This window comes from Anguilla anguilla, chromosome 18, assembly GCF_013347855.1.
Source record: "Anguilla anguilla isolate fAngAng1 chromosome 18, fAngAng1.pri, whole genome shotgun sequence".
NCBI classification, from domain to species: Eukaryota; Metazoa; Chordata; class Actinopteri; order Anguilliformes; family Anguillidae; genus Anguilla; species Anguilla anguilla.
The window spans coordinates 26,194,150-26,206,287 of NC_049218.1; the positions used below are offsets into that span (position 1 = coordinate 26,194,150).

Consider the following 12,138-nt stretch of genomic DNA (forward strand, 5'->3'; position numbering starts at 1 on the left):
TGTTTGAGTGGTGGTGTTTATGGGGTATCGAACAAGTAATGCTGAGTCCTCCCTGCCTGTAGGGGCGCTGTGCTGTGTGTGGTGATGAGTGCTTCGGGAGAGCAGTGCTTCAGTGGAGGTGTCGACGGGACCATTCAGAGCTGGAACGTCCCCAGCCCCAACATCGACCCTTACGATTCCTACGGTAGGGCCCCACCCTTTCTGCAGGGCAAGAGGGTGTACTGTCCTATTACATTCACCGGCACTGGCAATGCTTCAGAAAAGTGCACGTGTGCCACCTTTTCAGTGTAAATGGTAAATGGTAAATGGACTGCATTTATATAGCGCTTTTATCCAAAGCGCTTTACAATTGATGCCTCTCATTCGCCAGAGCAGTTAGGGGTTAGGGGTTAGGTGTCTTGCTCAAGGACACTTCGACATGCCCAGGGCGGGGTTTGAACCGGCAACCCTCCGGCTGCCAGACAATCGGTCTTACCTCCTGAGCTATGTCGCCCCTGTTAAACACATGCCTTCTTTGTGTGTTGACTGCTGAATAAATTCTTTGAGAAGTTATTATGAACATTTAATGATATCTAATGATCACGTTTTGTCAGCATAGCCATTTGTTTGTCTGAATATCTACAATAAAAGTGTGAACTACAATTTAAAAAAGTGTGAAACTACAATAAAAGTGTGAACCTAGGCTTAATTTCTTCCCTTTCATGCAGTATCAACAAGTATCCACTGCTTTCTTTAGCTGTATCCAGTAGCGTAATCCACTCTCTCGCCCCTGTAATAGAGGCCTCCGTGCTGCGGGGGGCGCTGTGCGGGCACTCGGACGCCGTGTGGGGCCTTGTGTACAGCGCCGCTCACCAGCGCCTCCTGTCCTGCTCCGCCGACGGCACGGTGCAGCTCTGGAATGCCGCCAACATCGGCCCCGCCCTCGCGGTCTTCAATGAGAGCAGGGGTGAGTGCCCCGCCCCTCGGCCATCAGCAAAACCCACTCCCTGAGCTGTCTGAACTCAGCAGCCTCCTCCGCTTTGCCTTCTCCTGACTGCACTCACTTGCTTTGAACAGGGCTCAACAGGCAGGTTCAGGTTCAAGTTCAGGTTCGGTAGGTGCTGGCATTGCCCATTGGACTTTCTGGTATTTGGTAGATTTTGACCCCATGGGTTTTGGCATTCTTTTTTTTTTTCCTCCAGTTCCTGCCATTGACAGTGAACCTAATGTGAACAATATTTTAAAGTGGTTTATTTGCATAATTATACAGAAACAGTTGCTGAAAGTGTGACACAGAACATGACAAGCGGTCTTCATGATGAATGTCTGTGGTTTAAAGACAGTGGTTGTGAATGATAGGCAGGACGTTTCTTCAGGACGGTGTTTGGTTCTCTCTCTCAGAGCTGGGCACGCCCTCGTCGGTGGACCTGGTGTGCAGCGACTCAGCCCACATGGTCACGTCCTTCAGTAGCGGCCGGACGGGCCTCTTCAACATGGAGACACGCCAGCTGATCCTGAGCCTGGAGTCTGCCGCAGAGCCAGGTACAGCGCCACCCAAGGCCCTGGGGGAGTACCACCACCTGTGTTCAGAGAAAGCCCCAGAAACAGTGGCCAACAGGGCCATTATCTGGTCAATCCAAAGTTATAATGGCTTCAGGCTCATTATGGTGGCTCCTCCTCTTCTCTGTGGCTCACTGCTGTCATGGTGACTCCTCCCTCTGTCTGTGGATCATTGTTGTCATGGTAGCTCCTCCCCCTCTCTGTGGGTCAGTGTTGTGATAGTGGCTCCTCCCCCTCTTGGTGGGTCATTGTGGTCATGGTGGCTCCTCCCTCTCTCTGTGGGTCATTGTTCTGGTCCTCTCTCTTGCAGGCTCTCCCTGCCAGATCAATAAAGTGCTGAGTCATCCCACGCTCCCTGTCACCATCACCGCGCAGGAAGACCGGCACATCAAGTTCTTTGACAACAATACAGGTACGGTGCGCCGTCTGTTCCATGCGACCTCCACCAGGGGGCGTCAGAGGGTCAGTTATAACGGGAGGATGAAACCTCATGAAGTTGACGATTCATAATTATTAAGCCATGGAAAGAAATTTTTTACATATTATTTTAGAATTTATGCTGTGATCTGGCAGGATAAAGTGTATATCATAAGGACTGCTAGAACAGGACTGAGGCAAGAGAGTTGTTTGTAAATTATGTAATGAAATGTCAAGCTTGCAATAAAATCACACCAACGTCTTCTACGGTCACAGGGAAAGCATTTCTTAATCATATTTCATAACAACGTTCCTGCCACCGGAATATTTAATCAACGTGGAGAAGCGTAAAGTCCGTCTGTCTTTCAGGCAGTTCTTCACTCCAGGTTTATGGGACCACATCAGGCTGTCGGGTTTTGAGTCATTTTCAATTCAGTCGGTTCACAAAAGGATTTGAAATGTACAATTTTAAGTCGCTGATAATGTTTAACGGTGATCTTTCGGTTAATTTGATTGCATTTAAATTTGTTGTGTGTATTGACTGAATTTGAAATGGCGTTTACCCAATTGGAATTTGAGGTGTTGTGGTGTCTCGGAAATGGGATGCTTCCTGAATCTGGGAAGCAAGATGCAGTGTGAAAACACAGAGCATAGTGAAATGTTCTGCTGCTACAATGGCTGCATGAAGCTCATTTCAGCACTGAGGGGCTGGTAGGACAAATGGACTGATTCATATTGTTCTCCATGTTCCTGTCTGTCTGGTCGTGACTCATTGGCTGATTTCCCTTTCTCCGTGCAGGAAAGCTCATCCACTCCATGGTCGCACATTTAGATGCAGTCACTAGCTTAGCCGTGGACCCCAACGGACTGTACCTGATGTCTGGGAGTAAGTACCATCTCCGCTGATGCTCTTTTCCTACCAAGCCTGCGATTCCTTTCTCTCCAGCAGACAGTCTGCATTAGCCTGTGATTCTGTGTGCTTGTGATGAGGACTGTTCCAGCTGTGAAGTCCAGAGGGCGCTGTAGGCCATGCCTAAACTAAAAGCAGAGCTTGGAAAGTGTCATAGAAGTTAAGCTGCCGGACTGCATATTTACAGATACAATTTAAAAAAAAACAAAGGCATGCGGTACAAAGTCTGTTATCCCTTTCTCTTTCTTCCCCTTCTCTCAACCTCCCACTCCTCTCTCTCTCTCTCTCTCTTTCTCTCTCTCCCTCTCTCTCTCTCTTTCTCTCTCTCCCTCTACCCCCCCTCCCCTCCCCCCCCCCCCTCTCTCTCTCTCTCTCTCTCTCTACAGGTCATGACTGCTCGATTCGTCTGTGGAACATGGAGACAAAGACCTGTATCCAGGAGTTCACCGCGCATCGTAAGAAGTTTGAGGAGTCCATCCACGACGTGGCGTTCCACCCGACCAAGGCCTACATCGCCAGCGCCGGCGCCGACGCCCTGGCCAAGGTCTTCGTGTGATGCGGGCCGCCGCCACCGCCGGGGACCAATAGAGAGGGGGAATCAGGGCAGGGGGTGGGGCCAAGTGGTCAGGTGACCCCCACTCCCACCAATGGGCTGTTTCCCTCTCTGCTCTCCACTGGCCTGCCGAGCTGTGCCGGTGCCGAGGATCAGGCTCAGCTCAGGGAGGGACCAGGACGGCCGGGTGGAGGGTGGGTAAAACCAAGAGGGGAGGGGTACCTCCATCCAGGCTGGCCTGGGTGTGACCGGGCATGGCCAGATGTGTTGCTCAGTGTCAATCCCCCAAAGACAGGCACAGACTGTTGATATTCTCTATTAATCAAGGGGTCTCTCTCCATCTCCCTTTGTCTTTCTGTCTCTCTCTCTCTCTCTCACTCTATCCCTCCCTGTTTCTCTGTCTCTTGCTCTGTCTCTTGCTCTCTCACTCTCTCACTCTCTCTTTTTCTCCCCCTCCCTCTTTCTCTCTCTCTTTCTCTGTCTCTCTTTTCCTGGAAGGCTCCTCTGATTTGGTCTTAAGTGAGGGTGATGGGAAATGGGGATGATCCTCTCAGACGGTGTGCTGCTGCGCTCTCGCTCTCTCTCGCACGGGGCGAGGTTCGACTGTCCCTCTCTGGAGTTGGTTTGGGGTGAGAGAAGAACAGGCCGGGCACTCGCTCCACCAAGACCCCCCGTCTCCCCACGGCTGCCTTCGCTTCCCTTTTAAAAAGTTTTAATGAAAATGTGCCTTCGCTTCGGATGGGTCTGCAGAACAATCTTTTACCAAGCTTTTTTTATTTTTAATTTAAGGCGGAGAGTTCAGGTACCGTAAAATACCATATGTCAAAATTTGTATGTACAAAATTTGTGATCGGGCTTTGGTCTTAAATTTTAAGTATGAGTTCATTTAAATGTCAGTTAGACTGTAGAACTCCAAAGGTTGCTATCCACTGGAAGGGAGGGGCTGAATGTTTCAGAATGTGTACTGGCTGGTAGTGGTATGTCCACTTTGGTTCTGCAGGAAACAGGAAGTGCAGACTGAAATTCATCTCAGTCCTTATAGTACTACAGTATACATGAGAACTGGCAGTTTGAATTTAGAGGTTCCCTATTGCATTGTCGGTCACACCTTTTTGTGGGTCCAGTATTGAAATATTGCAAGTTGAGAAAACGATTGTTGAAAAGAAAAGGTTGAAATAGTACTATTGTTGTATTCTTGTTTTCATAAATGCCCCTGATTAACCCAAAAGACTCACTGTAAGACTTGGTCCTCTTTCATTAGTTTTAAGTGTAGCCAACTCTATGGTAATCGCATAAACAGTTTTTTTTGGCCCAGATGCTGAGCGGAATTGTGAAGCCCGCCTTATCGTACATTCAGAGCCTCTCTGGTCTCCCGCCATTCCCAGAATAACAACGGGAAGTGCATTTTCTCACAGGAAGTGCATCAACGCTAATGACTGCATCTCTCACTGCTGCTATTTGCCGTCATATGCTGGGGTCTCGGACTCGTTTCGTGAAACCAGGCCAAGTGTGTAAATACTGCAATAATACAGCTCGCAGGTCGGAACGTGAACTCGAGTCAAGGTGCGGCCGTCGAACATTTAGCTCAGTCCAGTATCCGGCTGAAGTTTAATTCTTTTATAAATAAAAGAATTCCACAGACGAACATGCATCATGTCTGCTCTAGTTTAACTCATTGTAATGTACACTGTGCTTCACGTACTGTACTCGTGGTAAGAAATTATATAAAAGCCAGTTTTCCGTGTCCCTAGACAAACTGCGCCAGAGCTGGTTTGCAGTGATAAATTTTATTTCCCTTGATACTTAGTTAAGCCAAAAAGATCGACTATGACGAAAGCTGATAGCATAGCGTCTTAATGCGTGGTAGAAGAGCGATGGCTGTGTCTCCTGTGGCGTTTGATAGATAACCCTTAGCCACAAGGACACGGTGCGCGAATCAGCCGGAGTGGCAGAAAAGTCGGAGAAAGATTTTTTACAGAACTTATTGCACTGTACCCTTAAATCAGAGTGCTGTGTATTTATTGTGCCATTTCTAAATTGGTTGAAAATATGCAATGACTAGCCGCTTGTAACTTTTGTACTTTATGTTCTTTTGCTTGTCTAAACATATGGGTAGTACCGCCTGTAGATGTTAATTGCTGCTTGTTACGGAAATATGAAAAATGGAAGTATTTAGTTCCATTGTTGCCCCCCGTGTGACTGTAGCATCCTCAGGGGTGTGGTCAGGAGACGCAGTCTCAGAGTTGTCCCTCAGAGGAAAGAAAGCACATGTAGCAATTAAATGTTGCTCCGTATGTAAAATTTAAAAACATTGTTTTTTTTTTTTTTTTTTCTGTGGTTACTTGAATCTCAATAATTAAATATTTGGGATACTACTCGTATTTTGCAGTATGGTTGCAGATTTTCTTTTTTCGTTATTTGATGTAGAAGCATAAAAACCGATGGTGTGCAGAGAGTTAGTTTATTTTTTAGGAGATATCGTTTGTACAATGCGAAGACCAGGGAGCGTTAAAGAGTCTGCCCTTCACTTAACTGTCTGTGTGCCTGTCTCTCAAGTGATGACCGTGTGTTTGTATGCATAGTAAAAAAAAATCTTTAAATGAGTTTCTGGGGTTTCAGTTCTTATTTTTAAGTAATTTGGGGGGAAATTTAGTTTTATATTACGGAATGATCTATATATACAGTGAGCTTTTGGGACAAAGACTTTTTCTTTTCTCTTGATTTTCTCTATGTAGTCAAACAATTCACATGTGGTTATTTTATTAAATTATATTTTTATACATTTTGGTTTCACTGTGTAGAACTTATCATACCCCCCCCCCCCCTTTTTCATTGTCTTACTGTATGAAGGATGAAGTGCTGGCCAATGAGTCTGGAGGCATTTGCTTGAACTTAAGCAGATAAAATGCTTCTACACTTTATAATTCATTCTGCTGCTGCTATCAGCAGTTACATCATCAATGAAGGCAAATGAGCCAGTATATGTGGCAACCATACTTGCCCAAACCATAACCACACCTTAACACCCCAACACACCTGACTAATCAGAAACACATGTGAAGCCATTTGTCCCAAACATTATGGTGCCCTGAAATGGGGGGACTATGCATTAATACTGCTTGTAATTTCTACATGGTGAAACCAAAATGTATAAAATACCCTTTACTGAAAGTTGAGAATCTGCACTTGAGAAACCACATGTGCATTATTTGATTACAAATATAAAACTGAGCCAAATCAAGAAAGAAAACATTATTTGTCCCAAACAGTATGGAGCTCACTGTGAGTGCTGTGTGTGTGTGTGTACATGTATTACTATCTTTGTGAGAACCAAATGTCCCCACAAGGATAGAAAGATGAGGAAAATTACACAAGGTGGGCAGCTTTTGCTGGTCCCCACAAGTTCAAGAGGCTGTTTTAGGGTTAGGACTTTGGGTTAGGGTTACAATTAGGTTAAGGGTAGGGTTAAGGTTAGGCATGTAGTGGTTGGGGTTAGGGTTAGAGGTTACGGAATGAATGTAAGTAAATGGGAAGTCCTCACAAGTATAGCAATACAAACGTGTGTGTGTGTGTGTGTGTGTAACATCACGTGGTGTGAAGTGGCATCAGGTGTGCATCTTGTGCAGGTTATTTCCTGTCGTTCAGCACGATGCTAGCTGTCCGTTAGAAGTTTGCGCGCCCTGCTGATCAGAGACCAGAGGAATGAAATCCTGCCACTGAAAGGTTAAGGTCTGGTTTAGGCACAAACTGTGGAAACGACGCCCCAAGAATGCCTCCGCGGTGGCCGCCTGACTCATCTTGAAGTGCCAGTTTGACAAAATAGGAACACTGTCTGGGCCTCGTTTCCAAATGCGGACCTGCGCAACCCTCGGCTAGCGTTCGGAGTGCAAACTGAAATGGAATGACTGGAATCCACCGCAAGGCCCGGCGAGAAGCTTTGCCGATTACCGCGCATGCTAACAACGTTCCTTCCAGAAATGGGATTTTAAATAAAAGCCGCATACACATACATAGAGTTTGGGGATATGCCAAGTCTGCCTGTTATCGTTTGCTATTATAAAGTTCAAATGTAAAGAGTTCTTAAAGATCGCGTGTATTTGATAAACGTGTTAATTTTCCTGTACAGATCTTATAATAGTTTATTGTTTTTTTCATGATGTATACTTTTTCCAAATGGGTGAGTGAAAGATTTATCAATGACAAAGTAATAAACTTTGACAAGCTATATTTCAAATATGCTTACATTATTTACACTGTGGTTGTGTGTGTGTGTGCCTGGGAGGGGGTATTTTTAATAATGACACTGCTGAAACTGCCTTTTCAAGGCACATAAATGTTTTCAGAAACTTTTATTAAAAATTGCAATAAAATATTGATCAAATATGTTTAGCATCTTTAAAAAAAAACACAAGCAAAAGGTTTTGAAGATGTATATGTACAAACAAAAACAGAGGAATGTTACGTAAATACATTGACTACATAAAAGAGGCACATCTGTCTCATCAACAGATGGGGGTAAAAGGCAGGATATAAAGAAAGAAGACCAAAATCACTTGTGCAAGGAACATTTTTTGTTTAAATACGAAGTTTGTGTTTATAGTTTTTCTATGAGTAAGAAACCCCCTATTGAAGTCCCCCTCTGTTCTATAGTTCATGGTACTGCAGATTTGTTCCCATTGGACCATACTTGTTTAAACCCCGTACACAAGCAATCCGTTTGCTTGCACAGTTAATTGTGATCGCAGTACACACTCGTTCGTGCATTTTTCACTAAACTATAGAACAGCAAATGTACGTGAAGTGAAGTTATATTGGCCGCGTTATGAAAAACATACTACAGCGGATTATTTCTGCGTTTCTGCTCTCCGTCTTGTAGCAGAAGAGCAGATGGTATGATCGCTTTGCCTTGTTTGTCACAAAACTGACAAATTGGGCACGCTCACTTTGGATCAGATCCTCTCTGTGGAATGGATTTGGGCCCTGCTCGACACAAACCCATCAGCAGAAGTGCTATTCGTGATTATAGTGTAATCTGTATAATAAGTTTTCTGAGCAGCACGTCGACTGAAATCTTGACTTCCCAGGTGGGGAGATTCGAAGTCCACGGTGATGGATACTTTGCAGCCAATAGATCCTGCTCTTTCTCCATTCGTTTTTGAACTAAGTTCCAGTCTCTTGCCTGCTTATTCTGTTATTTTCTTAAAAGCTTGACTAAAACTGCCTTTTACTGAGATTCAGTTAGACAAAGAAGCCCCCTCCAACTGTTAGAAGGAAAGTATTATTGATATACAAAGATTTATTATAATTATTTTTAAAAAATATCTGGAGGAAATATTTGTTGGGACTTTTTACATGAAAACGGCCCTGGCCAAAATGGCACCGTGCATTGCCCCGGCTACAATACCCCATCAACGCTTTCCAGCTTTCCCTGTCAGCTTGAAGCCCATTGGAGAATGCAGCCTCATACTTTACACGATTATCACACGCTTATTTTCAAAGCGTTTCCTTTCCGTTTTAGATCCACATCTGCAACCTTTGTCTTTTAAGTGAATCCAACTCAATTCCTTGGAACCCACTCCGTTGTTTCAGAAGTGAGGCCAATGATATTAATTAGGGAGCAGTAGGCTTGGTGTTGGCCCACTGAACTTCAGTAATAAAATAGCACCACCTCTCCTTTGAAATCTTGATGGTACAGCACCATGGCAACCCACTCCCACCCCCCTAACCGACCCCGTCCCCCCGCCCCACACACACACCGCCACCCGCAGAAGGCAGTCCCCGGACCCTGTTCAGTTCCGGGGCTGTGAGTTGAACTCCTGGCAGATGTTGTGGATGATCTTGGGCACGAACTTATAGAGGCTGTCGAACTCGTCCACGAAGAAGGAGTGCTCTTTGTCCGGGTCGGTGGCGATGTACTCCAGCTCGTCCTGGGCCGCCCAGGCGATGCCCACCGAGTAGGCGATCACCCCTGGGTACGAAGAGAGAGGAGAGATCTGCTCAGAGAACCGCCCTGCTACACTCATCAGTTTTACCCCCACCTCCTCCCAGCCTGGAACAGTTCATTCATCTTCACCCATGCTAACGAGTCATCTCTGTCATTTACGCCGAGGATCATGGGAATGCTATGCTAATTAGCGGTCATAAGGGCGCCCACCCCCCCCCCAGCTTACCCGTGCGGTGTACCGCCAGCGCGGGCGCCCGGACGTCGTCGTAGGAGCGTCCGTCGGTGATGACGATCATGATCTTGCGCTTGTTGGGCTTGGACTTGCTGAAGAGCTGCTCGGAGGCGTAGGTGATGGCGGCGCCCGTGCTGGTGCCGCCGCTCCAGTAGTTGATGCGCTTGATGGCGTCGAGCAGCTCGGCCTTGCTGTCGTACTGGCCGAAGGCGAACTCCAGCCGCTGCTCGTACGTGTACTGGACCGCGCCCACGCGCGTGTCCGTGTCCGAGATCTCGAACTCCCGCGTCACGTTGGCCACGAACTCCAGCACGGTGCGGAAGTTCCCGGTGCCCACGCTGCTGGAGCCGTCGATGACGAAGGCGATGTCGTTGGCGTTCAGGCAGGTCTTGCTGCACACCAGCCGGTCCGTGTCGCACACGCGCTTCACCAGCGGCTGCACCGCCTTCCGCAGCGCGAACCAGCTGGAGACCGGCAGCGAGTAGAACCCGTTCGTCCGGCACACCGCCTACGGCGGGAAGCGATAGAGGCGGAGAGAGAGAGGAATGGCGGGTCATATTAAAATACTCTTCACATCTCCAAGTTCCATTGGAATTATTAATGTACCCATAAAATCATTCATAGTTAATTGTCATGGCGTCGCAGGCGTATACCACACAAACGTGCTAGCACAATGAATATTTTTAAAGATTAAACATACTGCTGTAATACTAATTCTGCATTCTTCAAATTAATATATAGTGAGAGATTAACAGTGACTTTGCGTAGCATACATTTTATTCATCTACCCTACAGTAACTAAGCGACAAGGCGACAACCAAAGTGGCCACGCCCCTGGAACGATACCTTGTCCACGAAGTTGGCCTCCACCACGTTCTGCTTCTCGTTCTCATCCGGACCCTCGATGGTGACGAAAAAGATGTTGATGCCGGACTCCCTGGCCAATCGGGAGGCCTCCTCCACCTTGTCCGTGGGCCAGCCGTCCACCAGCACCACCACCACGTTGGGAGCCCCGCCCCTGTTGCCGTTGGCGTCGCTGAAGTAGTGCTTGTTGATGTAGTACAGAGCCTTCCCTGCAGGGCGAAGCGGCAGCAGAAACAGGAAGTCATGCATGGCGGAAAGCTACTGGGAAAGAGAAACAGGGTCGCTAGATAGAGTAAGCTACCGCTTAACTTCGGGGGGTCCAGAGAGGAAGTGGGCTAAAGAGAAAAAATAAAAAAAGCAGGCAGCTGGCATGATTCCAAAATGTGGACATGCAAAAAATGAATTTGAGAAAAAGACTTCTCCCCATTTGTGTACAAAATGTGGGGTAACATGGACAACCAATCACATTCGGTGGGAAAGGTTTTTGTTTTCATCAAGAGCGCGGTTATGGATGTACCATTGATGTCCTGCAGTCGTGTAAAAGTTGCCACTTTGTCAGTCTCGGTTATGAACTGACATTAACATTTAAACGAGGGCGATGAATAATCTATTAGGTCGTTGTGTGGGAGGCGGTTATGTGGGATTTTACTGTCTGAAAATTCCATTATGTTTTTAAATTACATGGCAGAAGTTTCGGAAGTAATATGGGTGGCACTCCGTGACTGATTTATTAGTGAAGAGATTTTGCCAATGTTCATGCAAGTCAATTGGAGAGAATTACACAAGCAGATTACACAAGTATCTGGCAACACTGCAGAAATGCTTCCCGAATATGCATTCATATATTTGAAGAGAAACAAAAAGGCCCTGTTTTCCAGACACATCCATAAGGAGAGGCCCTAGCTCGCCACTGTCTCTGTAATCTCCTACTTTGTCTTCCTGTGAGTGCATATTAGCCGATGACACCTGCAAAATGGCAAGACAAATTGAACGCATGCCTAAGTGTGCAGGTCCAGGCATTTCCACTGAGAAAATCTTTCACATTGCCTGCTGTTACATTGCTTTCAAAGGCCAGTGAATTGCTTATTGACGGAAGAAAATCCATACATAATATGACGAACCACGCTCCATATATGTCTGTCATCAGAGGGAACTCCTTTCCCTCTGATGACAGACATATATGGAGCGTGGTTCGTCATATCATGTATGGATTTTCTTCCGTATCCGTTTTCACTGTATTCTGTAGATTAACTTTGGAACACTAAACTAAAGTCATGGAATGAACCTGCAGAAAATGTTCAATTAAAGGCCATAAGAAAGGAAGGGAGTGCAGATTCCGGTCCTGGTGGAATGTTGATGACATCAGCACTGACAGCAGCTGCCACTCACCTACGTTGGACAGCCCCCCCTTCTGGACAATCTTGTCTATCGCAGGTTTCAGGTCTCTGGAGCTGGAAAAAGCCTTCAGACTGATCTCAGTTATGGCGTCGTCCCTGTTGCCAAGTAAAAAAAAAAGCAACAGAGAGTAGAGTATTGTCCCCTTTGCTAAAAGCAGAGGGGTGCAACATCTGAACGCATGGATTTTGAGGGCGCTCAAACTCTGAATCTACCCCTAGAGGGCGCAAGCCTGAATCACTTCACAGAGCCCACAAGCTTGGAGCAAATCCAAATCCATATCA

The 12,138-nt window shown here is 46.4% G+C and overlaps 2 protein-coding genes across 9 annotated transcripts in view; one reads left to right on the forward strand and one right to left on the reverse strand.

The window, feature by feature from the left end:
* Positions 1 to 6,325, forward strand: part of LOC118218010 (striatin-like) — a 45,933-nt gene extending 39,608 nt beyond the window's left edge. For 2 of the 3 annotated variants that reach the window (XM_035400308.1, XM_035400310.1), the window contains 6 exons: positions 63 to 184; positions 779 to 946; positions 1,381 to 1,521; positions 1,850 to 1,951; positions 2,756 to 2,842; positions 3,253 to 6,325. In XM_035400308.1, coding sequence (XP_035256199.1) covers positions 63 to 184; positions 779 to 946; positions 1,381 to 1,521; positions 1,850 to 1,951; positions 2,756 to 2,842; positions 3,253 to 3,422 — 790 coding nt within the window. In that variant the 3' untranslated portion in view covers positions 3,423 to 6,325. The remainder of the gene's footprint in view (positions 1 to 62; positions 185 to 778; positions 947 to 1,380; positions 1,522 to 1,849; positions 1,952 to 2,755; positions 2,843 to 3,252) is intronic. The other variant, XR_004763350.1, reaches the window with a different exon arrangement.
* A 1,428-nt stretch (positions 6,326 to 7,753) lies between these two features.
* Positions 7,754 to 12,138, reverse strand: part of vit (vitrin) — a 31,395-nt gene continuing 27,010 nt past the window's right edge. For 5 of the 6 annotated variants that reach the window (XM_035401069.1, XM_035401072.1, XM_035401071.1 and 2 more), the window contains 4 exons: positions 11,849 to 11,952; positions 10,442 to 10,668; positions 9,590 to 10,103; positions 9,209 to 9,387 (listed from right to left, as the gene is read on the reverse strand). In XM_035401069.1, the coding sequence (XP_035256960.1) occupies positions 9,209 to 9,387; positions 9,590 to 10,103; positions 10,442 to 10,668; positions 11,849 to 11,952 (1,024 nt within the window). Of the gene's footprint in view, positions 9,388 to 9,589; positions 10,104 to 10,441; positions 10,669 to 11,848; positions 11,953 to 12,138 lie in introns of all 6 variants that reach the window. The other variant, XM_035401068.1, reaches the window with a different exon arrangement.